Raw genomic sequence first — 25,000 nt, 5'->3', positions numbered from 1 at the left:
GGGTCATCGGTTCGAATCCCGCCTCATCCTGTCCACATGTCGAAGTGTCCTTGGGCAAGACACACCCCCAAATTGCTCCCAATGGGCAGGCTAGCACCTTGCATGGCAGCATGGTGTGTGAATGGGTTAATGAGAGGCCATTGTAAAGCGCTTTGGATAAAAGCGCTATATAAGTGCAGTCCATTTACCATCTCAGGTTAGCAAACTCGGAGTTTCCACTAAACCCGCTTTCTGGAATAGTCCCCCTTACATTTGTTCTCTAGTTGAGTGATGTTAAAGTCACACAGAAATGAAAAATTCTGTCCCATTTTGGTTCACATAATTGGTCATAGTGTTCACCTATTCAACGATGTATGCCAAAAAATGTACAAAATTCTACTTTTGTTGTAATCTTATATCAAAGTATATAATTTCTTACTTCCTGGAAAACGGTAGGTCACGTGCAATTACGACAACAGGTACCTTAGATTTTAGGCCAATAATCTCACGACATCCACCCGTCAATCAACGCTATCCTTCTATCGAATCTGTCTAAAGTTCTTAAAACCCGTCCACTTGTCAATGTTCCAATCAAATTCCTCTAAACATATGTCCCACCCTCATAGCTTGTTTGCGTTGGAAATACGTCAAACTACGGAACTTATGGCGCGTTCCAGGCAACCCGTAACTCGTGTTTTTCCTACCTCCTACACGTGAAAATGCTCTGGAATGGCAGTCAAACCCGTAACTTCCCACCCGGCAACTGGGAGTACATCGATCTGTACGAGTTCACGGGTGGGAAGTTACGGGTTTGACTGCCATCCCGGAAAAACACGAGTTACGGGTTGCCTGGAACGCACCATTAGATGATCTCAAACGTCCATTTCTGTGCGACTTTAACGTTAGCTGGCTACAAAGACTGGCCTCTGCTGATTAAGCCAACGTTAGGTGTTGCTTTCTAACTGTTAGTCAGAATGTAGCTGCTAATGTAGCAAGTAAATTGATTATAATGTATATTTCTGAACCGTTATCGCTGAAGTGAAGACGGTTTTTGAACGATGAAGCTTTTTCTCTGAGGTGGCTTGACTTTTCGTCCCCACCTTTTTAAGTTCTAAAAAGTAGGCTTTTTTTTTGCATTTAGAGGTGCAGTGTGTAGAATTTATTTGCAGAATTTTGTGTAGACTTGAAATGGAATATAATATTCAGAAATATGTTTTAATTGGTGTATAATCCAATGAAAATAAGAAGCAACTTTTTTGTTACCTTAGAACCCTTTAGTTTAGGGAGGGGCCACGGAAGCCGCGCCGCCATGTAATTGTATTCAGTTGGTTGCAGTCTGCAACCACACCACTAGCCAAAAATCACACACTGCACCTTTAAATAGCACATACCCTATATCCACAGCATCAAACCGCCATTTTGTTTTATTCTACGCTCTATTCGCTAACTACCAGAGCAGCCGATAGGGGTTTGTTGTTGTGGAGAGCCGGCCCAGCTTCTTACTCACCTGTGTGTCTTCCTCTACAGGAAACGCACACTACAACCCAGGACAGAGCCGCAGATCATGTTAAGGGTGTTCCGCTCTCACCCGCCTCACCTGCAACACAATCTAACCAATCAGAAAGGCCAGGGGGCGGAGCAGGGAGACTCTGCCACGGTTGGTCAAGATGGGGCCCGAGGGACAGAGGCGGAGGCCCCTGAGGCTTCCACAGCCACAGAGGAGAGATCTGGCTCCCCCAAGGCTAGCACAGCCTCTCCACCCCCCGGCTCCTCATCCCCCTCTCCCTGCAATGGCCCTGTGTCGGGTGAGGACATGAAAGAGGAGGACATCAAGGAAGAGGAGGAGGGCGAACAGCCAGAGAAAGAAGAGACAAAGGAGGAGGAGAAGACGGTGACTTTGTTGGAGGTCGACTTTGGAAAAAAAGAGATTAAAGAAGAGAAGATGGAGGTGGAGATTAAGGATGAGGAGCTGGAGGGTGCGCTGTCCTCTCCCTCATCTGGCTTCTCGTCCACCTCCTTATCTAACAACGGTATGAGACTTCAACATCCACATCAATTAGCAAATAAATCATCCATTCTCCTTTATACTGTATTTGTATGTCCCTGTACTGTATTGTATTCTCAGTTGTATCGTTGTATGTGTAGTACTATAATGTACGCTCTATTCTATTTTGATTTGTAATTATATTGTCTCAACTCATTGTGAGTGGTCCTTTACTTTTTATTATTGCACTTTTGTACTAATGTGATGTGATGGAAATATTTGTTAAGGAGTGACACAAAAATAAAGATTATCTATCCATCCATCCATCCATCCATCCATCCATCCATCCATCCATCCATCCATCCATCCATCCATCCATCCATAATTTATGAAAAGTAGTCACAGCTTAACCAGATCTCTTCTCAATCAATGAGGGTTTTAGACATTCAACGAGAGGTACAATGAGAGTACTTGATAAAGAAATATGGAGATAAAAAGCATTTTAATAAATTCACTTCACCAAGTAGCATACTACACTTGCAATTGTTTAATTATCTAGACAACCTAATAACTTTTTTTTTTTATCCTGACAGGTGCTAAAGAAGAAATAAAATCCTCCAGTGGACACAAGCGTCCTACTTCTGAGGACGGACATAGCGTTGAAAGGGACGGGAAAAGGCCGAGGATAGACGGTGTGGAGCTGGAAGCGCAGCTGGAGCTCAAAATCACTGCCAAGGCCGGCGGCCACCACAAACTAGAAAAGGTTGGTAGCACTGGCAGCTGGGGAAGACCGTGTCCAACTGGGACAGGTCCCCTCTCATGAGTATTGAGTTTTTCCAAAATGTTCTTGATCTCAGGGAGTACTCCAAAGAAACAACCCACCACGAATTGCAAATACATGATGAGATTAAACTCACTGCTCAACTTGATCTGTTTTCCTCAGATTGTGCAGGAGATGGTGGAGAAGCGCTTAAGGGGACTACAGCTGACGGCCTTTGACCTGAGTTTAAAGGAATTGAAGGACCGGGTGGAGAAGTATGATAAACACCAGAGCACTATTAACACACTACAGGTATGTTGTCAACATATATTATATTTGTCTATTTTAAATCAGCAGGCTATGTGTAACACCATGAGTATGTTAGCATGCCACATTACTGTGAGTGAGTCAGTGTTTCCCATACGTTTATTTATTTGTTGCGTTTCCGACACAATATCAAGATTGTCGACCATGTATGGATATTTTTTTTTACTGTTTAAAATGGGTCAAATCTTATTTCATTGTAGATCTGCGCACAGCACATTGATTCGATCAGCCCCTACTTGCCCAACTCTTTCTCACTCTCTCAAGTTTGCACACATTTGCCCAAAACTGATCGTTCAGTAAAAATTTCAGTTACATTTATCTCCTGTTAAATCTGTTTTTTCAGGCTAAGATATCTAGACTAGTGGAAAGAATTGCAGAAGCCAACCAGTCCTCGGAGGACAACAGTGAGCAGGAGGTAAGAAATTAGAATTATCTGAGAGTTATTCTCCCACATTATCAGTCAGAAGTCACAACGGCTAATTTACATAGAAATGTCTTTATGTCGATTTTGATTTTTGATTGATTTGGTTTGGTTGATTTTTGTCCATAAAGGCCTTTTAACAAATTCTAATAAAACAAAGCCATGGCTTTCAAAATCTGTAAGAATTATGTATATATAATATAATTTAATTTCGACTGGGAAATCTAATTTTGAGGCATAGAAACGAGAGATGGTTTTGTGTCGTAGCTGAGCTGTGGCGATGTGAACATTCTATCTTGCTAGTTAGGTTAGCCGCAGTCAGCTGCTCCAACTGTCAAAACCTCCTCACCGACTTAACTGTCAATCCTCTCAGACACCACTTAACGTGACACAACATAACAACACGATCATCTGTTTTTTGAGATTTCTTTAATGGCGGCCCGTGAAGAAGAAACGGCTCGGTTGTTGAGCAGCAACGCCGTGCTGCCGGCAGGTAGTGGCGAACAGTGGAACCAACTGATCGATGATTACTTCCTGGCACCGAGACCTGAGTCTCAGGCTGAGGTAAACGAATCGGACTCGGACGGCGAGACCGCACACCCCGCCGGACCCGAGCTCTCGGATAACGCTAACGCTACCCATGAGGATACCGAGCGAGACGGAGGGGAGCCTCTTTTTTTAACCGACCCGACCTCTGACCTGCTGCGGTCGGTACAGGACGAGTACGCGAGTGTTGCAGGTGATATCGACAAGGTTCGTGAGTTCAAGTGTGGCTGCAAGAGGAAACAAGGGAAAGCCTGCTACACGCTCTTTACCCCGGAGGAGATTCTGAAAAAGCGAGACCGGGTTCAAGCGATGACGCCCGGTGAGCTCTTATCCACTCCCGTTAAGTTAGCCAACGTTAGCTAGCCATGTCAGTTAGCTGTACAGAAAGCTGACAGTCAATCAACGAGTTGTGTGTCATGATAAAGCTAGCACGATAAGAAAGGAGAGACTGTGTGTGTGTGTGTGTGTGTGTGTGTGTGTGTGTGTGTGTGTGTGTGTGTGTGTGTGTGTGTGTGTGTGTGTGTGTGTGTGTGTGTGCGCGTGCGCGCAAGCCTGATCAGCTTGGGGACTTGTGGGGACTGTAGGCAGTGTTTTTCTTTTTGTAATAACGTTGGTGCTGCACATAAAACTGTGTGTGACGAATGCATGATGTTAATTGATGGCAGGGAATCACGGTCATTTCGGTGTCATTTCGCAGGTGAAAAGCACATGTTCCTGTTAGGAAAGATCAGCAGCACAATGAGTACCAAGAAAAAATGTCCGAAAGTGAGGCAGTACCAGAGGACCTCTTACTTCATGGATGGCCAACAGATATGCCGAGAAACATTCAAGTTTCTTCATGTGTAAGTATTCTTTTTGTAAATGGATGGATAGATAAATAGATGCTGTTTTTATTAGGCCTACTCAATGTCAATGTTTGCGTTGCAGAATTTCACAAGACAGGCTCACGGCAATCATCAAATTTTACAAGCAGTACGGCGTGGCCCCCATGGGGAAGACAGGTGGCGGCGGCTTGGTGCTCCACGAAGACGTGGCGAGGATCGTGAGGTTCATCAGCAACCTCGCTGACGACTGTGCCTTGCCGCTCCCAGGACGCCTTCCCGGCTTCAAGAGGGTAGACATCCGCGGGCTTCCCACATCGGAGACCAAGTCCTCTGTGTGGCGGAAGTACAAGGCATCGGTGCGTGAAACTGGTGCGTACGTCTTAAAATTAGGCCCCTGATTTGCTGAATTGGGCCACTGCTACTGTTAGCCTGTCTTATTTCATCACTGTTTATCTGTTTACTGTTAAGGTCATCAGGTTGTTGACAACCACGCATTCCAGGAGATATGGCGCAAGCTTCTGCCGAACATCGTCATCGGCAAACCGACGACTGACCTCTGCGCGCAGTGTCAACAAAACAACCTGGCCATCTGTCGGAGCTCCAACCTCCCCGAACGCGTGAAGTCTGCCAAGCTCCGGAAGCAGGAAGAACACCTCCGCCTGGTGGGGAAGGAGCAGGAGGTTTACCGGGAGATGACAGACAGCTGCAAGGCCGTGGTGGAGGATCTCTCCGCTGAGCTCGGCCCCAACCCGCCCTGCAGTAGAGACGTGACTGTACATTACAGTTTCAACTTTGCACAGCAGGTTGGTGTAATTACTGTACACAAATTGTCGGCCATTTGTAATTTACAATATTCTTTCATCCAGCTGATATTTCTTTGTATAACGTTGCAGATCCACTACCCCAGTGACCCTCTTCAGCCCGGCCCGGTGCATTTTTTGGTGCCAAGAAAGTGCGGCGTGTTCGGCGTTTGCTGCGAGGGAATCCCCCAGCAGGTGAACTACCTCATCGATGAGGCCCACCGCAGCAGCGGAGGGGCCGACGCCGTGGTTAGCTACCTGCACCACTTCTTCCACCGCTACGGCCTGGGGGAGAGGCATCTGCAGCTGCACTGCCACGACTCCGTCCTCTGCTCGGGACAGAACGAAAAGCAGCACCTGCTCTGGTACTGCGCGTGGCGCTGCGCGGTAGGCCTCCACGACACCATCTCGCTGAACGTTCTTGCGGCGGGTCACGCGACGGCGATCGGCGCCGACTGGTGCTTCGGGCTCCTCAAGCAGAAGCTCGGCCGCACGCCCGTCTCCTGCCTCCGAGACATCTGCCGCGCAGTGAGGGAAAGCGCCGCCGGGGGCGTGAACATCCCGCAGTTGGTCGGGTCGGAGTCCGGGGAGAGTCTGGTGCCGTCTTACGACTGGCAGACCTTCTTGGCCCCCGGTTACCGCGCACTGCCCGGGGTCAAGCGCTTCCACCACCTGGGCTTCACAAGGCTAAAGCCTGGGGTCGTCCTGGCCAAGGAGTTTCAACATTCGCCAGAGGAAGAGTTCGAGCTACTGCGTCCTGATGTGAAAATTAGGCGGGAAGGTCCAGGTCGGCTGGAGAAGCCAGGACTGGACGCAAAAAGGCAATGGTACCTCTTTGACAAGGTCAGAGACTTTTGCACCGAGGAGACCAAGGACGTCACATGTCCCAGACCGTCAGTCCCTCAGCCAGGCATGTGAGTGTGGTGGTGTGTTTGTTATACTGCCTCTACGGTGCTCTAGACCAGGGTTTACATAACGTGTAAACGTGTGGCTTATGAAACGAAACGTGATTAGCATAAATACATGTGTTTTGAAACATCACAATTTCATATTGAAATGTAATGAAGCTGTGTTGATTAAAAAACAACTCAATTTAGGCCAAAGAAAATGGGACAGCCAGTTCTCAAAATTGGCTACAGTGGTACACTGTACAATGGCAAAATGTTTTTTTTCTGCTTATTCACTTCTGTTTTTTTACACTTATCAGTTCTACCTCATTTTTTATTTTTTGTATTTTTATTTTAACACTTTACCTGTGGTTTTTCACTTGAGCCAAAAACGTGTTTGTTACCTGTCATTTTTAGAGATGTTACTTAATGTATAAGTACAGTATAAGAACACACGTGTGTGTGTGTGTGTGTATGTGCACACCTATAATGGGCACCCCTGGCTAAGGATTCCATGTTATCATGTTTGGTAGGGTGTTAATAGTTGTGTGAATTAATTGAATAAATGTTTCAAAATTAACCAAAAACTTTGAAGGCTTTTTTTTTTTTTACAAAACATGCTTTTGGGATATCCGATATGTATCATAGGGCATAACTCCGGCGTTATTTGGAGCAGAAAGATAATACAGTTGGAAAACGAACATTTTCCTCTTTACGACATGTATTAGGGCATAACTCAGGCGTTATTAAGAGTAGAAAGATATATCAACAGTAAGTGTTTAATCCTACCAGTACGTCCAGTCTACTTATAAAGCCATTCATTGACTTTTGGAAAATGTCCTGCAAGTGATGAGGACAGACATTTTGGGGTATAGAATTATCCATTGTTATTACACGACTCTCTGAAATACTCTATTCTGATTGGACAATCATTTCTTGATAATTCATCACCGGCTTGGAGCAATAATCACCGCTGCCAAGGGCAACACATTATATGTCTATGAGCGGCAGTTGGAGGTTGTGTGAAAGTTGCTGAACATTCTAAACATAACGGTTGGTTTTTGGAAAACGCCAATATTGCCCAGGCACACGGAACCAAGCGTTGCTAGGGACGCGTTGCTGGTACTCGTATCTGAAGCCAGATAATTTCTTTGTGAACAAGAATTTATAATGAACATAATTAGATATATTTTAATCAATATTTTGTCTCTGTATTAATGTCGTTGGTAAGTAGCCGTGTAATAAGCAGGATAATGCTTATAACGAGGGATAATAAGCGGGATAACGTTCGGGACCCCGAGGCGAAGGCTCTTATTTTTCGATGATCACCGGCGCGCTATAGGCCTACGTTTTTTGTCATTCGAATGGTTGCCGAATTGGGCCGTTGGCTTTGTACGGGAATTTGTTTGTGCCTTTGTATGAACGTGACAATACCGGACTGACGCTCATACCACCCACGGACCCGCAGTTACAGCGTGTGGATAAATGTGTAGGCTCTGTACCGGATCCTTATGGTTTACACTAGTCTGGATTTAAATGTCGTGGAGACTGAATACCAGCATGTGGCAAAGACAGATTTTGGGGGAATTTTTGGAGAACATAATAGAGTATACTCCCCTAAAAATCCCTTGACCAATTATAATTTTATATGGATTAAACGAGGGAGTGTCCTTGTGTGCGTCTTTACCTTTACACTGAATATCTGCATTTAATTAACACCTCTGCCCAAAAAGACAAAGCAGGGCTCCACCCTCTACCCATGTGCATATAAACAACTGAAAACATTCTACATCTTCCTGAACAGGCCTGTCCGGACCTCTATGGAGGTTAAGCAGACCCTCACCCCTGTCTCAACTAACCTTTCAGGTGAGTAAAAGGATCCCAATAATTTGAACTGTTCCCTTGTCAATGTACAAGATGCTACACAGATTGTGAGGTGATGACTTCTTTGGGGAGTACAGTTAAAAAAAAACTGAGATAAAAACAAAACTTAATCTTATTTTTCAGTTTTCTCTGAATTTCCTTCTTGCAGCATCTCCTGCTCTGCCTAGGTAAACTAGCCTTTACGTGGTAGGTGTCTTAACTGATGAGCTACCGGGGTGCCCCATTTTGTACGTAGTCCATTGTTTTCCTCTACTGGGATTGAGACCTTGAAGTGATGTAGAGGCTTGTGTGTGCTTAGGAGCTATACTGTCTGTATGACTCCATGGCAAGCAGTTATGAGGTGAGACACCAGACTAACATCGATCCATTAACCCCCTCCTATTACTACTGTATACTTACTAAAGCAGGAAGGACATTTCAGATACTTTGCTCCCATTTTAAATTCTTATTTAAAATGGGAGCATGGTTCTCATTTTAAACATCAGAGAAACTGTTAGTGCATACTCTTGTTCTTCTTTAATTGTTGTTATTGATTTCTGCAAATACTGCACTCATGGCTATGTTTATTCTTCTAACGATTCTGATGAAGATCACAATGATCGAAACATTAATAATAATATATAAGAACAGTATATTTTCTATATGCTCGAGTGTGTGGACTCTACTCTTTTTCTCGTTCGCTACTCCGGTTTGTCCTGCACCTGGTCTGCATGGTGGATGCACATGCTCTTTTTTCTTCTCAATATTCTTCTAACGTTAACATTAGTGCTCCTTGCTTCATTCTACTAGCGGACCTCTGTTGTATTTCTCATCATCTATGAGAACCAATCAGGGACTGGGGGCGGAACAGCGGTTAAAGTCTCCTGATAGGTGCCCCCTTTTCTGGGAAAACTCAAATCATTCTGGGCGGCTGGAAGTCCATCGTGTCTATCGTGAAACCGTCAAAAAAAGAAAATCCCGATGAGTCTGGTTTACCAGGCTACGGCTTTCCTACAGTCCCTTACATTTTCCCAATGAGCTTGTTCCTCAGGCAAACATACACAACAGTTGAGAACATTATAAATTAAACAACAGCATACAGGTACATGTTGAGATTAAAATTAATTTTAATATTCATAAACAAATCTGTTGTCCCTCACTGGTCTTGAATTAACCGAGACCAGGACAGTCTCTAAATAGCCAGTTTCTAAAGAATATAGTTTGTTTTCATCGTAGCATCAACTGAGTGGTCTGTTGGTGACAACAGTTGATCTCGAGGAAAATCATCTGAATCCTCACACAGCCTCAACCACAGCTCATGACGATACAACCTACCCCGTTCGAGGCTACTACGAGATGTTTCTGAGTGAACTGTGGCTGTGGTGGTGTCAGGGGTGACGGCCCTAATGACGGCGCGGTTCTGTCATCTGGCCGGGGTTGCGGGCCAGACTTAGTAGGCGGTGGCGAAGCCCATGCGGTTGTTGGCGCGGTCGAAGACGGAGTAGTACTCCCTGAGGAACACATCTCCGAAGATCCAGAGAGGCTGTCCCTGCTGAGGCAGGTTGGTAGCGGTGATGGCCACGGTGCACTCCTGGTTCCCAGCCTGGTTGTAGTCAAATCAAACTTTATTTGTATCGCGCATTTCATACACAGGCAATGCAATGTGCTTTACAGAGAGGGGGGGGGGGGGGGTGGATATAGGTCTACATATTCCAGAGGGAAGCAAAAAGCTAGTGGTGGTGCTGCATGGAGAGACAGAGGGGGTTACAGGGATGACGCAACACACACACACACGCAACACACACACACGCAACACACACACACACACACTGACCTGAACGACGTAGGCAGAGGGAGGCAGAGGGAAGGAAACTCCGTTTATGATGAAGGTGAGGGTTGGGAGGCTGTCAATCTGGTTGCAGTCCACCAGGTACTGGAGGAACACACACAAACACACAAGAGAGACGGAGGAGAGAGAGAGAGAGACACACACACACAAGAGAGACGGAGGAGAGAGAGAGAGAGACACACACACACACAAGAGAGACGGAGGAGAGAGAGAGAGAGACACACACACACACACAAGAGAGACGGAGGAGAGAGAGAGAGAGAGAGAGAGAGAGAGAGTTATAAAGATGACTCATTATAGACTTGAACCTTTGTTTTGTAAGGTCTCTGAACAGTATTTCTCTATAATGGGTTGCGCCGCTGGTGTATCCTACTGGTAAAGCTCTCTCTCTCTCTCTCTCTCTCTCTCTCTCTCTCCCCCTCCCTCCCTCCCTCCCCTCGGCTGTGTATTGTGTTGCCTTACCTGTCCGTTCTGGTTCAACTGGGCCCCGATATACTGCATGAGCTGCCCCCCCAGCTGTGGGGGGGCCGTGAGCGTGGGGTAGCCAGTATCCACGACGGCCTGGCAGCCTTGACTACACCAGCCCATATCCTGACCGTTGACCTGGAACCTGGAGGAGCACACGCAGGGGAACACTCAGTCTGCTGCCCCTCTGCCAAACCTGACCAGTGTGTACACAGAAAACAAGACTACAGAACCACTTTCCCCACTGTGTACTATTTGCCCCACTATTTTAAGACTGTATATTTATTTGCCCAGGGACTGCGGGTGGAAATTAGCTGTCTAGCTATAACCTTGTACAGTGCATCTCTCCCTATTCTATACGGTAAATGTCTACTGTACCTTGTCCCTGTCTTAAAAATAAATAAAATCAATCAATCAATCACACTTAATGAGCGAGTCATTGTCGATGGTTGGCAAATGACATTCAGACGGTTGTTTTGCATTCCTCCTGACGAACAGAGGCTCTTGGGAGCTCTAGAGGTTGTCGGTTCTGACCCGCTAAAGCCGATCTGCCAGTACTTCTGGGAGGTCACGGGAGTCCAGGTGAGTTCGCCGGTGTACATGTTGCTGTCCATTCCTCCGAACGTCAGCTCACTGCCCTGCTGACCTCCGCTGTAACATGCAGCACAACACAGCAGAGACGTCACCCTATCTGGGCACCACCGCTCTGTATACAAGGTGATAGGACAGCTTCAACTTATTCAAAATTCTGCTGACAAATACCAGAAAGACTGTTATCCCCAGTCTTAAATCACTTCACTGACTGCTTCTTCATCGTTTGGGCTAGTTGGTGCGGCCCTCTCTCCCCAGGCTTCCGTTATATATATGTTCTGTTATATATATATATATATATATATATATCAATATCGGACAATCCTGGGTGACGTGATCTGCGGTTTGTTCCTCGGCGCCACACTCGCACGCCAGGCTACACTGGCTGCCCGTATCATACTGAACCTGAACATGATTTTACGATCCTTCTCCTTCTTTATAAAACTCTTAATGGCTTGGGACCAAAATACATCTCCCACATGCTAATACCATATGAACCCACTAGATCCCTAGGGAGAGTGTCCTTTTAACGGTCCCTAGAGTTAGAAGTAAATGTGGCAAGGCAGCCTTTAGCTTTGAAACAAAACGCTACTTTTATCACATGCCTTTGAATGAACATATATTTTATTGATTTTATTGATATTTTATCTTATCGTTTTACTGATATTATTTTTATTGTAATGTATTTTGTTAATTGAATCCCTTGTAATTTGACTGTATTGTTCATCCTTTGTATTACTGTGAAGCACTTTGAATCGAATTTTACTTGCATGAAACTATATAAATAAACTTGATTTGATCTGGGAGGTAGCGTAGCGTGTCACACCTGCTCAAGTAGAAGGCAAACATGTTGTCCGGCAGCAGGTTCTGGGAGATCATGTTGTCCATGACAGGGGTCTGTCCTCCAGCAGCGAGGCCAGGGAAGGACAGACCCAGGATGCCGTCAAACACGGCCACCGCAAAGGTTTGACCCGGCTCGTCGGTGCTCAGACCCACCTCCTGGTTGTTAATGACAATTCCGCCCACCTGAAGGGTCCACATAATGGTAAATAGACTGCACTTATATAGCCAAAGGCCTTTCATTCATGCAAGGTGCCATGCAAGGTGCTAGCCAGCTCATTGGGAGCAATTTGGGATTCAGTGTCTTGCCCAAGGACACTTCGACATGTCATCAAGAGGAGGCGGCATTCGAACCGCCAGCACTACGATCATTGGACGACCCGCTCTACCTCCTGAGCCATAGCCGCCCCTATCAATCACCCAACAGGTGACACCCTGTCGCTCACAAATCAACTGAGGGGTGATCTATTGAATGGATCTATTCCAGTTTAGAAGGCTATTCAACTAGGATTGTTCACGTAGTACCAATCACGAAAAGCCTATGTATCCTTTGGCCTTTGGGTATTTTGTTACAGGTTGGTAAAACTAAACGGTACACAGAGAAGCTAGATTGGTTAAGACTGGATAGGTTTATTCAAGTCCCTTGCTATCCATGAAGAAAACGCTGGGACTGTGTAGATCTGCTGATTAATCCTGAGTGGGGTTTATCCAGGAAAGACATGTTGGACTACAGTGTGACTCACATTGACAGTGTCATATCCTAAGACCGCAGAGAGGCTTCCGGCGCCGTAGGGCAGGTATATCGTCTGTCCATTTTGGGAGAAGGTGGAGGACTGGCTGGGGTTGAACTTTGTGTGCGCGTCTGGAAACAATTTAGGGTTAGGAGTCATCTTGCATCATATGACACATGGTCTGAGCGATTGCTAAAATTCTCACAGCGGCAGGTTGTCAACTTATATTCCTAAAGACTCGGTTGGTCAAATCAAAACCCCGAGCCTCTCGGCCTATGGCAGGGCAAGGTTGTAATGGTCAGCATTTAATACACTTTACATTTGATTAGAGGAGAGTTACATAAAATGTCAGCATTACTGGTAGCGGTGGTGATTGTAACAGCGTCGATGGAAATCAAAGTTTTGCTGAAACGTAGCCCACTGGGTACTCAGTACTCACTGCAGGCCTGGGTGTTGCAGTAGATAGAGTCCACCCACAGGTTGGAAGAGCCAGTGTCAAACAGAACCAGGAAGGACTGGGGTGGCGTTCCCACAGTGATGGCTCCATAGTAGGTGGTCTGGAGGTCACAGGACCCGTGGATAGAGGGGTAGAGTTAGTACAGAGGCCCGTCAATCAGAATGAGTTGGTGTGTGTGTGTTTCAATGACATTGCCTTACATCAGCATAGTTGTTGATGTACATGGTGCTGGAGCCGTAAAGCTCAGCAGGCTGGTACTTGTGAGCAGGGTCTGTGTAGGGCAGGTGCTCCCCTCTCTCTCTCAGGGCCTCGCGGATAGACTTGTGCTTCACCAGAGGGACCCTGAGACAGGGCCCCACACACACACACACACACACACACACACACACACACACACAAACCAACAAACACACAGAACCTGTTCTATATCTGACTGTACTGTGGAGATAGAGAGAGAGAAATACACAGGGGGAGAAGGACAGAGATACACAGAGAGATACACAGAGAGAGAGAGAGCAGAGGAGATATTCTGAGAGGAGATTCCTCACCTGAAGAGTCCCTCGGCGAGCGCCGCACACGCCAAAACAACGATGAGACACTTCATGATGCCCGGTCAAGACAGAACCCAGCTAGGGCACAGCTGGTCTTATATACAACAGACTTCACCTCACCAGCACGCACCTGATAACTTATCATATTGTTTTCATTATCATACCAACAGGCTTGTTATATCGGAGTCATATCACCCCCAGGTCCATTTGTCCTTGGTTCTAAACCCTCCACACCCACACACACGCTTCAACCTTCAGGTGGAGGAGATGGGCTACCTTTGTGATATCAACCTCCTATGAAGGTCAGGTTTAGAGTGCTTTTGGAACTTTTTGGGAACCTTCCATAGATGGATAGAACTGCTCTATCTAATACCAACACTGCTATCAGAGGCTACCACTCACATAGTTGGGTCATCTCCAGCCTTGGAAAGCAAAGCTAAGGTTTGTTTCTCTGGATTTGTCATCTATGAAGGTTAAACTACACCAGGTCAATCCTGGTTTATGGGCTGGTGCCGGTTTGTTTCTCAAAAGCACTGGTTAGTAGGAGGGAACCAGCTAGCCATAGCCTGTTAGCTCACAAGCTCACAAGAAGCAGCAGCTAACATAACGGTAGCTGTTGGTGGCAAGCAGTTCTATATCGGGAGGCTATAGGGGCTTCGCTCCTATTCCCTAAGGGCCTACGCCTCAAAACCTAACTGCCTGTGATTGTCCCCTCGCAAAGCAAAGCAAAACTGTCTAAGGTGCTGCGCCATTTTTACATACAGTATGATCCATTTTTACAGATGATCTTAGCTCCTCGGCAAAATGTATTCAAAGGTCAAGAAAAAGCCCTGTAAAAACCATGCAAATACAAGTGATGCAGCTTACATTACAGAAATCATCATAACGTTAGTTGCGGCACATTGATTGCGAGTTGAATTGCGGGACGTGATGTGACATGGTTCCTTTGGTCTAGGTGTGAAAACGTCACTGTCAGTCATAGCTGCTTGTACCAGAAGATGGTGATGTAACATAAGAAAAGTAATGTTCAACACGGTGCTACTGCCTCCTGTCAAGTCGGATTTATATAGCGCCCTTCATGTTACCCAGAGCGCTTTACAGAGTCCAGTATTCATTCAGACATACCGGTGGTGGTGGTAAGCTACATCTGTAGCCACAGCTGCCCTGGGGCAGACTGACAGAAGCGTGGCTGCCAATCAGCGCCTACGGCCCCTCCGACCACCACCAACATTCATTCACACGTTGCATGTGATGGTGGGAGAAGCCGGAGTACCCGGAGGGAACCCACGCAGGCACGGGGAGAACATGTAAACTCCACACTGGAACGACCGGGATTCGAACCCAAGACCTTCTTGCTGTGAGGCGACAGTGCTAACCACTGAGCCACCATGCTGCCCAACAGAGAGATGCAGGTGTTCGCCAGCAACATTGAACAGAGGGAACGGGGGACTGACAATGGAACAAAGCCTAGAGTAGTGGCCAGCGCTATCTTGGCACCAGCACAAAAACAAATTTAGCCCCCATGCCTCTCACGAAAATGCAGGCAAACTTTGTGAGAGCCCCAAATCCAAAATGGCTACCATCGGCCAAAAGATTAACATTTGCAGTTGATAAGAAGCTTACCTTTGATATATTGTGGGATGTAATTACTTAACCATGCTATCTAACGTTAATAGTCTGACACATTATTGTGGCGACGAGATGTTGCTAATTAGCTAGCTAGACTTGCTAGATACTAGCTAAAGTTAGCCACTTACCTAAACTTGTGAGTTGGTCTGAGAAGTTTGTTGAATTAATCTGAAGATTAGTTCAACAATTCATCAGTGGTAGTCTCATCTGTGCCTATTTAGGAAACATTGTTTTGTTTGATCCTTGGACTCTGTTGGACAGATCTCCCTGCACTAGCTCTCTCAGCGGCTGGCTGTTTTTTTTTATAGTCGCATTACAGGAATCATATTTTTACTTCTGTCAGTGAGTCATTGTTCTCACTTTCAATTTACCTGGAATCCAATTCCTCATATATCCTTACACTGTGTGCCAACTCTCCCTGCAGTGTGCATTTGGACAGGAGCTCATGACTACCCAGCTGAGTCAAAATATGATCCATTACATTAACAGGCTTTACACCAGTAAGGAAGCAACATAGCATTTATTGAAATTACTTATGGTCTGTGAAGCAGTACGCAACATGAAAAACAACGTACCCAACAGTTCCCAGCTCACAGCATCTACAGTATGTATTTGGTCTGTGGTTAACAACCACTGTATGCCAGCAAAGCTATCTGAAACCCCACTTCCAACATGTCTTGATAGCTTCACAAGCACAACACAACCAAAAAGCAGTCTAAACGGTGGTCTCAACAGAGTTTTCCACAGTCTTCGTCTGTCTGGAGTTAAGCCAAATCCTCCGGAAGGCGAAGGCATACAAAAAGGGGTCGACCGCAGCACTGACGAACGTGACGCACTGAGAAAAGATCTCCACCTTGTCCTTGAAGTGCCCCAGTTCATCTGCCAGGTCAGGGCGTGAGTCGTTCAGCAGAATGGTGATCATTTCCATAACGTTCACCACATGGACCGGAACCCAGACAAGGACGAAGATGAGTACAATTCTGGTGATGAGTCGGGTCATCCTCTGTGTTCCGCTGAACTGAGCCTTCCTCCTCACCTTCCTCTGGAGGCAGGAGTACGAGGTAACAATGACAGTGAGAGGCAACACAAAGAGTACCAGAGTCTCGAACATAACAGCGGCCAGCTTCTGTCTGTCCCTTTCTGTGTATCTGGCGCACAAATCTTCTCCAGTTCTGGTGCCCCAAGTAGAGACAGAGGGGGCCGTCATGACGCCTGCCAGCCCCCAGAGCGCCAGAAGCAGAGCCCCCTCCCCCCTGTGCCCCAGCCGGGCCCAACTATGGCGATGAAGGACCAGGATGTAGCGCTGGACGCTCATCAGAGTCACCATCTGCACATTGATGCAGAGCGACCAGAAGACCAGGAAGGAGATGAACTTGCAGAGGGGGCTGCCCAGGTCCCAGCCATGCAGCAAGGAGTACATCCACATGGGGATGGTGACCAGGCAGAGCAGGTCGCAGCAAGCCAGGCTGAGGATCAGTCTCTGGGTGAAGTTGTCCTTCTCCAGCCAGCGACTGAAGACCACCAGCACCGCCGTGTTCCCAGGGAGGCCCACCACGCAGCACAGGCCCAGCAGAGCGGCTGCCGTCAGGTTCACTGGGTCGCTCAAGCGGGTGGTGAGGTTGGTGGATAGGTTGAATGTGGAGGTGAAGTTGTCCGGTAGCTCCATGACCATCATGAGAGAGAAAGAGAAAGATCAAGCTGATAACAGGCTGCCAGAAAGAGCTGTGACGGATACCTACGTATATGTCTCTCATGTCCTTCTTGGGGTGAGGATGTGAAACCAAACCAGGAACTAGCACTATAACGTCAGCTGGTACGTTGTGGTGCATTAACACTTATCTGTTATCCGGTATATCTAAATGTTTAGCGCATACTGTATACAGGTCTCTCTAAAAAAATCTGACAGCTGCAGCTGATTCAGAATGCTGCTGCTCGAGTCCTCACTAAGACTAAGAAAGTGACTCATCACTCCAGTTCTGAGGTCTTAACACTGGTTTCCTGTCTGTCAACGAATTGACTTTAAAATACTGCTGTTGGTTTATAAAGCACTAAATGGTTTAGGGCCAAAATATATTTCTGATCTTCTGCTACGTTATGAACCATCCAGACCTCTCAGGTCGTCTGGCACAGGCCTGCTTTCTGTCCCCAGAGTTAAAACAAAACATTGTTCAAAGCAGCGTTCAATTTTTATGCTCCACATATCTGGAACAAACTTCTGGAAAAGTGCAGGTCTGCTGCAACTCTCAGTTCTTTCAAATCAAGACTGAAGACTTTTCTTTTTGCCACTGCTTTTTATTAAATCAAATAATAATTCATTCATACACTGCACCGTAACTTTTATTCCTGTATTTTATTTTTTCAGCATTTTGTTTTAAATGTCCTTTTTTGCACGGGCAGTGGCTAGTTTTCTGTGCAAAACTAGAATGGAGAAGTAAGACGCCTCCTTCCCTCCACTAGTCTGGGGGTCCACCTTGGGCAAGTGGTAGTACCCCCTAGCCCCCCTACCTGGGGTTACAGGTAAAAAAAACCCTGATGACAGAACAACTAAAAGGAAGAGAGACCCGGCCCAGAGGAAGCCCGAGGCCCTCGTCTGGAGCCAGGCCCAGACGGAGGGCCCGCATGCGAGCGCCTGGTGGCCGGACTTACCATGGAGCCCGGCCGGGCCCAGCCCGAACAAGCAACGTGGCAACACCATCTCATCCTCCATCGTCCCGTGGACCCACCACCCGCGGGAGGAATTGTCGGGGTCGGGTGCGCTGCCAACTAGGTGGCGGTGAAGGCGGGGGGCACCAACGGACCGGACCCGGGCGGCAAAGGCTGGCTCTGGGGACATGGAACGTGACCTCGCTGGGGGGGAAGGAGTCGGAGCTTGTGAGGGAGGTGGAGCGATACCAATTACACCTGGTGGGGCTAACCTCCAAGGACAGCAGCGGCGCCGGAACCTTCCCAGGGAGGCCCACCACGCAGCACAGGCTTGTGTACGCATGAAGAGAAGTAACAGATAAGAGAAGTGACAGATACTTAAGATTATGTCATACATGAGGTAGGAAACAGCCCAGATAGCAAATGGATCTGGGCCATATACAGGCCAGATCTGGCCCTTGTGGCTTAGTTCCGGCCCATATATGGTCCAGAATCATTACACATCCGCTTGCTATCTGGGAGGGGGTGGGGGTTGTAACCAGGAAGCCGGATTGTACTTCATAGCAACACCAGTGATACTGGAATGCCCCTATGGTTAACCACAACTACATTTATCGAGATTTAACGAGAGCAGAGTCAGCCGGAAAAGAGCCCAGGTAACAGAAGCTTAAGGGACAGATGTTTAAGTCATCAATTTTAATTTGAAAACACTCAACTGGAAAGGAATAAAGAGAATGTAAAATAATAATTTGGCACACTGCAACTCATGCACCTACGTGTACACCTATTGAGAAATAATCTGAATGTATTGGGCAAATCTTCCTGTAGGAGTAAAAGTACCTTAGACATGTGTGTATTAATTAGGCTATACAGTCAAGTGTTGTTGTAAATATCCACATTATATGCAGAGTTCATAATTTTTTATACCTTTATTAAAAATTAAAAAAAAGCATCAACAACAAATAATGAACTCTGCCTATAATAATAAGGAACAGTTTAAACAATACCTCCATTGTCACATGTTTGTTATCAAGTTATTGCAATATGTTGCAATATGCAATATGTAAATAATGTTTACAGTAGAGGATCGTAGGAAGCCTTTTTGCTACGTTTGTATTTATGTTCTTCATGCCTGTTTTTCAAAGAGGGTTGTGTGAGAATGTATTCATTCTTTGTCTTCATTGTCTTTTTGATGGTTTGAACATTTGGATTCTGTTTGCTTGGTCCATGTGGGAAGTGGGCTGTGCAGGTTTTGTTAGAGAATCTGTATGACCCATTGCTACCACCTGGTGTGTGTTTGTTGGAAACATTATTATTATTATTATCATTGATATTATTATTATTGATATTATTATTATTATTATTATTAATAATAATAATGATAAATCAATAAAATAATTATTTTTATTTAAAATAATAATAATTGTTATTATTATTACTTTTGTTGTTGATATTATTATTGTCAATATTATTATTGATAATAATAATGATGATAATAATTCCGACTCCTCTTTATGACCTCCAGCCACAGCTCAACCTTCCTGGCCCCAGAGGTGTTCCAAAAACGACTGGGCCCTGGCCATTTTGCTTCAGGCAATATGTGCTTATAGACTATCAGGCTTATGTGGCTTTACAGACCTCTGGGAGGCCTCAGCCTCCATCTGGCCTCCTCCAGGTGGCGCTGGTGAGCTGCTGGTGAGTAGTGGTGCAGCAGAAGGTGTAGAGGATCTATTGTTTACATCATATTTATCTGTGGCTCTCTCAGCCATCTTTGTAGCCTTCTGCCGTTGTCACTTGTGTGTTTCACTTCTCTCTTCCTAATGGGAATCATGTTTTTACTTCTTTTAGTGAGTAATTGCTCTCACTTTCAGTTTACCTGGAATCCAATTCCTCATATATCCTTACATTGTGTGCAATACCTCCCTGCAGTGTGCACTTGGACAGGAGCTCATGAGTACCCAGCTGGTGCTACTGAGTACCCAGCTGGTCCTATGAGAACCCAGCTGGTCCTACTGTCTGAGTACCCAGCTGGTCCTACTGTCTGAGTACCCAGCTGGTCCTATGAGAACCCAGCTGGTCCTACTGTCTGAGTACCCAGCTGGTCCTACTGTCTGAGTACCCAGCTGGTCCTATGAGAACCCAGCTGGTCCTACTGTCTGAGTACCCAGCTGGTCCTACTGTCTGAGTACCCAGCTGGTCCTACTGTCTGAGAACCCAGCTGGTCCTACTGTCTGAGTACCCAGCTGGTCCTACTGTCTGAGTACCCAGCTGGTCCTACTGTCTGAGTACCCAGCTGGTCCTACTGTCTGAGTACCCAGCTGGTTCTATGCATTCAGATGCATGTTGGGGAGTGGGCCTGAGAAAAGGACATTTCAAGGGTGGAGAACAGGGGGTCAAAATATAATCACTTCATGAACAGAGTTTACACCAGTAAGGAAGCAACATAGCATTGACATTCATTGGATTTAGTTTGATTTAGTTTAATTTAGTTTTTGAATCAGTAAGCTCACAGGCAACACAAAAAACATCACAAATCAATTTGAAGAATATTTTACAGCTCACAGATATATATATATATATACTGTATTTCATCTGTTATCAACCACTATCTCTGCAAAGCCATCTGAACCCTCTTCCCTCTCCTGCCCCATTCACAAGTCATGATAACCTCCTCTTCAGCTGACAAACACAAGAGGCTACAACAAAATAGTAGTAGTTCTTAACTATGGTGGCCAGCACGTAGTTTTACACAGTCATCGTCTGTCTGGAGTTAAGCCAAATCCTCCGGAAGGCAAACGCGTACAGAAAGGGGTCGACAGCAGCACTGACGAACGTGACGCAATGAGCAAAGATCTCCACCTTTTCCTTGAAGTGCCCCAGTTCAGCTGCCAGGTCAGGGCGTGAGTCGTTCAGCAGAATGGTGATCATTTCCATAACGTTCACCACATGGACCGGAACCCAGGCAAGGATGAAGACGAGTACGATTCTGATGATGAGTCGGGTCATCCTCTGTGTTCCGCTGAACTGAGCCTTCCTCCTCACCTTCCTCTGGAGGCAGGAGTACGTGGTAACAATGACAGTGAGAGGCAACACAAACATCATCAGAGTCTCGAACGTAACGGTGGCCAGCTTCTGTCTGTCCGTGTCCGTGTGTCTACAGCAGTGACTGTATCCGTCTCTCTCTATGGTGCCCCAAGTAGAGACAGAGGGGGCCGTCATGACGCCTGCCAGCCCCCAGAGCGCCAGAAGCAGAGCCCCCTCCCCCCTGCGCCCCAGCCGGGCCCAACTATGGCGATGAAGGACCAGGATGTAGCGCTGGACGCTCATCAGAGTCACCATCTGCACGTTGGCGCAGAGTGACAAAAAGACCGGGAAGGCGAGGAACTTGCAGAGGGGGCTGCCAAGGTCCCAGCCATGCAGCATGGAGTACATCCACATGGGGATGGTGACCAGGCAGAGCAGGTCGCAGCAAGCCAGGCTGAGGATCAGTCTCTGGGTGAAGTTGTCCTTCTCCAGCCGGCGACTGAAGACCACCAGCACCGCCGTGTTCCCAGGGAGGCCCACCACGCAGCACAGGCCCAGCAGGACGGCTGCCACCAGGTCCATCGGGTTCTTCGAGTGGGTGGTGAGGTTGGTGGATAGGTTGAATGTGGAGGTGAAGTTGTCCGGTTGCTCCATGGCCATCATGACATGAAAAGAGTACGAGACCATAGACTGGTGTGTGTGAAACAAGCAAGCTGATGGTAGTTCACCAACTGCCTTAAAGAGAAGTGACAGATACTTAAGCATCCAATAGGTGACTGGGAGTGGGGGTTGTAACCAGGAAGCCGGCTGGTTCTTCGTAGATGGACACCAGTGATACTGGAATGCCCCTATGCTTAACCACAACTACATTTATCTGATGTACTGCGTATGTAACGAGAGCAGAGTCAGCCAGAAAAGATTTAGTACACCGACGGCACAGATGTGATAGCCCTGATTGCCGTCAATGATAAGACGGCATACAAGAGTGAAGTTGACAACCTGACACAGTTGCGGTCGACAACACCAAGAACCTGATCGAGGATTACAGGAAGAGAGGAGAGAGGCCGGATCCCATCACAATCAGCGGATCCACTGTAGAGAGAGTCAGCAACTACAAGTTCCTCTGTGTCGATATCGTTGAGGACCTGACCTGGGACATGCACGCCAACCATGGGGTGACAAAGGCACAGCAGTGGCTCTTTGACCTTAGACGGCTGAAGAAGTTTAGCTTGTGGCCCAGGCTCCTACGGGCCCAATAGGGAGCATCCTGACTGGACCTGCTAGTTCTGGGACAGCTTTTTCCACCAGGCAACCAGGCCTTTGAACAATGGACACTAGCAGCCTGTTGCATGTCTCGCTGTGACACACACATCACACACACAGACATACCCAGACTCAGCCTATGCATACACAAACACACGGTAACATGCAGCCATGCATATTTTGCTCTTTTGATGCACTATACACACTACATACACCATATTTTTCAACTGTATTGCATTATTTTTGTGCGTGGCTGTAAGCCAGCACACCTAGGATAGCGTTTGTCCGGTTATCACTCCCTCCCTCCATCCCTTCCTCCGGTCAATATTGACCTGCATTTCTCTGTTGGCACCACAAGAGGCAGTAGTCCCAACACACCAAAATAAAGAAGGACATCAAAATCTACCCACCAATCTCCACTGCACAAGTAGAGTAGCGGTGAAAGCATTGGACTCCCACCTGGGAGATCGGGGCTCAAGATCCGATGGGGATGATTTCATGGGACTATACCCCAAACCTCCACATTTTCATCCTTTCACTCCGACCTTCACCCCTTGCCTTATAGGTCAGATCCTGTCCCAACCCCAACCCTTATTCTAACCCCAACCCACACTCCTTCCCTTATAGGTCAGATCCTATCCCAACCCTTACTCTAACCCCAATCCACACTAGGAACTGGAAGGACACCAAAACCGATCTGCCGAACTCCACTGCACAAGTAGAGTAGTGGTCAGAGCATTGGACTCCCACCCGGGAGACCGAGATTCAAGACCTGGTGGGGATGAGTTGATGTTATCATCAGTGTAACTGCTTTAGCCACTGACCGTTACCATTAATGTTATGGAAGCTGCTGCTAGTTCTTGTGAACTCATGAGCTAACTGGCTATCTCATTCTTATTGTGCTGGATTAGCATTGGACGCATTGGAACTGATGTGTCCAGGCAACAAGACCTATCTTAATTTATCAGACATTATTTAATGTAATTTCAATTCACAGCTATTTCAGTGGCGTGACTAGCTTTCATCCTACCAGTCCTGAACAGAAACAAGCCAGCCACGTACATAAGCCAGGCTTGACCTGGCCTGGTTTATTTTATTACTTTGTATTTATTCTGTTGTTGCTGCCAAGCTGAGGAGCCAAAACCCAATAATTTTACATACCTGTATGATAGACGTAACACATAAAGGATCTTGAATCTTGAAGAGAAGTGATAGATTTTTAAGTTTGTCGTCAATCAAATTTGAAAACAATCAACTGGAAACTAATGAAGAGAAAGTTAAGTAATAATTTGGCTCACTGCAGTTCATGCTCTGATGTGTAAACCTATTGAAATCTAATCTGAATGCGTTGGGAAAATGTGCCAGTTTTTAAAGTGTTGTGTGAAAACATTCTTTCTTTATCTTTTTGGTGATTTGAACATTTGGTTCCTGTTTGCGGGGCAGGTTTTGTTAGAGAACCCGTATGACTCATTGCTATGGTGGAGTTTTGTTGGGAGAAAAAAATAAAACTAAATTAATTCAAACTCATCTTCATCTCCTCCAGCCACTGCTCAACCTTCTTGCCCCCAGAGAGCACAGGAAGTGGTGTCCCTAAAACGACTAGGTATTGCGCTGGTCTGTCAGTGTGGAGTCCGCGTTCTAATCCCAACCAAGATGTCCTTTTTTATATAGAACGATGTCTTTTCGTTATAATGAGTATATATAATGATCGACGACAGCATATACATAAGAAATTACATACGGATTATCTCTTAGTGAAGAAAAATAATGTACTGATATGTACTGTTGGCACGACTAGAAGGCAGTCTGGTGTAATAGGACAGAGCCTGATGACCTGACTTATTGCTGTTGCTACTATAATTCATTCTGACTACAGTACTCTTGGTGTATGAGTCTAGTCACTACATATGTACAAATGCAAACAGTAGCTTTATTACAACATCATTAACCACCTAACCTTATGTAATTACATGATGCTAAACATTGCCCCTTAAACATTAAACCTAAACCCGAGGCAAACATTAAATGATCTCATCATAACTATAACTGCTGATTGTTTATAGACTTCAAGCATCTGAACTTCAACATAGTTGTTGGATTGTTGCTTTCTCTATAATGAGGAGTCGAAAGTAAATTATTTGCTGTTTTCGCAAACAATATTATCTTATCCCTACAGATGTAAAATAAAACAATGATTCACGGGAAACTCACTTCATCTATAAGTGGTTAAGTTTCCTTTCTGTCAGCATGGAGTACCGGGTTCAAATCCTGATCAATATGATATATTTCCACCAAAGGTATCTCATCTGTGATGCCCATGGTGCTCACCAATAGTTTAGCCAAATTTCTGGCAACAATGGGACTCGAACCGGGAACCTTAGATTCAACTTTACTCTCATATGAATGTGACAGTTAGGGCACTAGCCTCCTAACCAGTGCTCCCTTCTGGGTCCTAGCGCCCTACCTGTCACATAAATGTATGCAGAAATAGAAGTATAAGTTGTTGTTTAAAAAGGCCATTAAAATACCCTTCCATTTTTTCTCTCCTTTTCCCTCTCTTTTAAGT

General features: G+C 46.1%; 3 protein-coding genes across 3 annotated transcripts; all 3 read right to left on the bottom strand.

Moving 5' to 3' along the window:
* Nucleotides 1-9,841: 9,841 nt before the first annotated feature.
* On the bottom strand, nt 9,842-13,928 carry LOC311311708 (gastricsin-like; the record flags this gene model as incomplete). Its single annotated transcript, XM_084441462.1, has 9 exons — nt 9,842-9,994; nt 10,226-10,324; nt 10,703-10,850; nt 11,240-11,356; nt 12,123-12,322; nt 12,880-12,998; nt 13,307-13,424; nt 13,525-13,666; nt 13,873-13,928. The coding sequence occupies 9 exons, from the start codon at nt 13,926-13,928 to the stop codon at nt 9,842-9,844; spliced, it is 1,152 nt and encodes a 383-aa protein (XP_084297588.1).
* Nucleotides 13,929-16,219: 2,291 nt separating this feature from the next.
* On the bottom strand, nt 16,220-17,170 carry LOC311311707 (leukotriene B4 receptor 1-like; the record flags this gene model as incomplete). Its single annotated transcript, XM_084441461.1, has 1 exon — nt 16,220-17,170. The coding sequence occupies one exon, from the start codon at nt 17,168-17,170 to the stop codon at nt 16,220-16,222; it is 951 nt and encodes a 316-aa protein (XP_084297587.1).
* Nucleotides 17,171-20,892: 3,722 nt separating this feature from the next.
* LOC311311706 (leukotriene B4 receptor 1-like) lies at nt 20,893-21,831 on the bottom strand (the record flags this gene model as incomplete). Its single annotated transcript, XM_084441460.1, has 1 exon — nt 20,893-21,831. The coding sequence occupies one exon, from the start codon at nt 21,829-21,831 to the stop codon at nt 20,893-20,895; it is 939 nt and encodes a 312-aa protein (XP_084297586.1).
* Nucleotides 21,832-25,000: the final 3,169 nt, after the last annotated feature.

This window comes from Borostomias antarcticus, assembly GCF_949987555.1.
Source record: "Borostomias antarcticus genome assembly, chromosome: 7".
Classification (NCBI taxonomy): Eukaryota; Metazoa; Chordata; class Actinopteri; order Stomiiformes; family Stomiidae; genus Borostomias; species Borostomias antarcticus.
The sequence above is the reverse complement of the archived record's forward strand: the minus strand, read 5'-3'. Positions and strand labels throughout refer to the sequence as shown.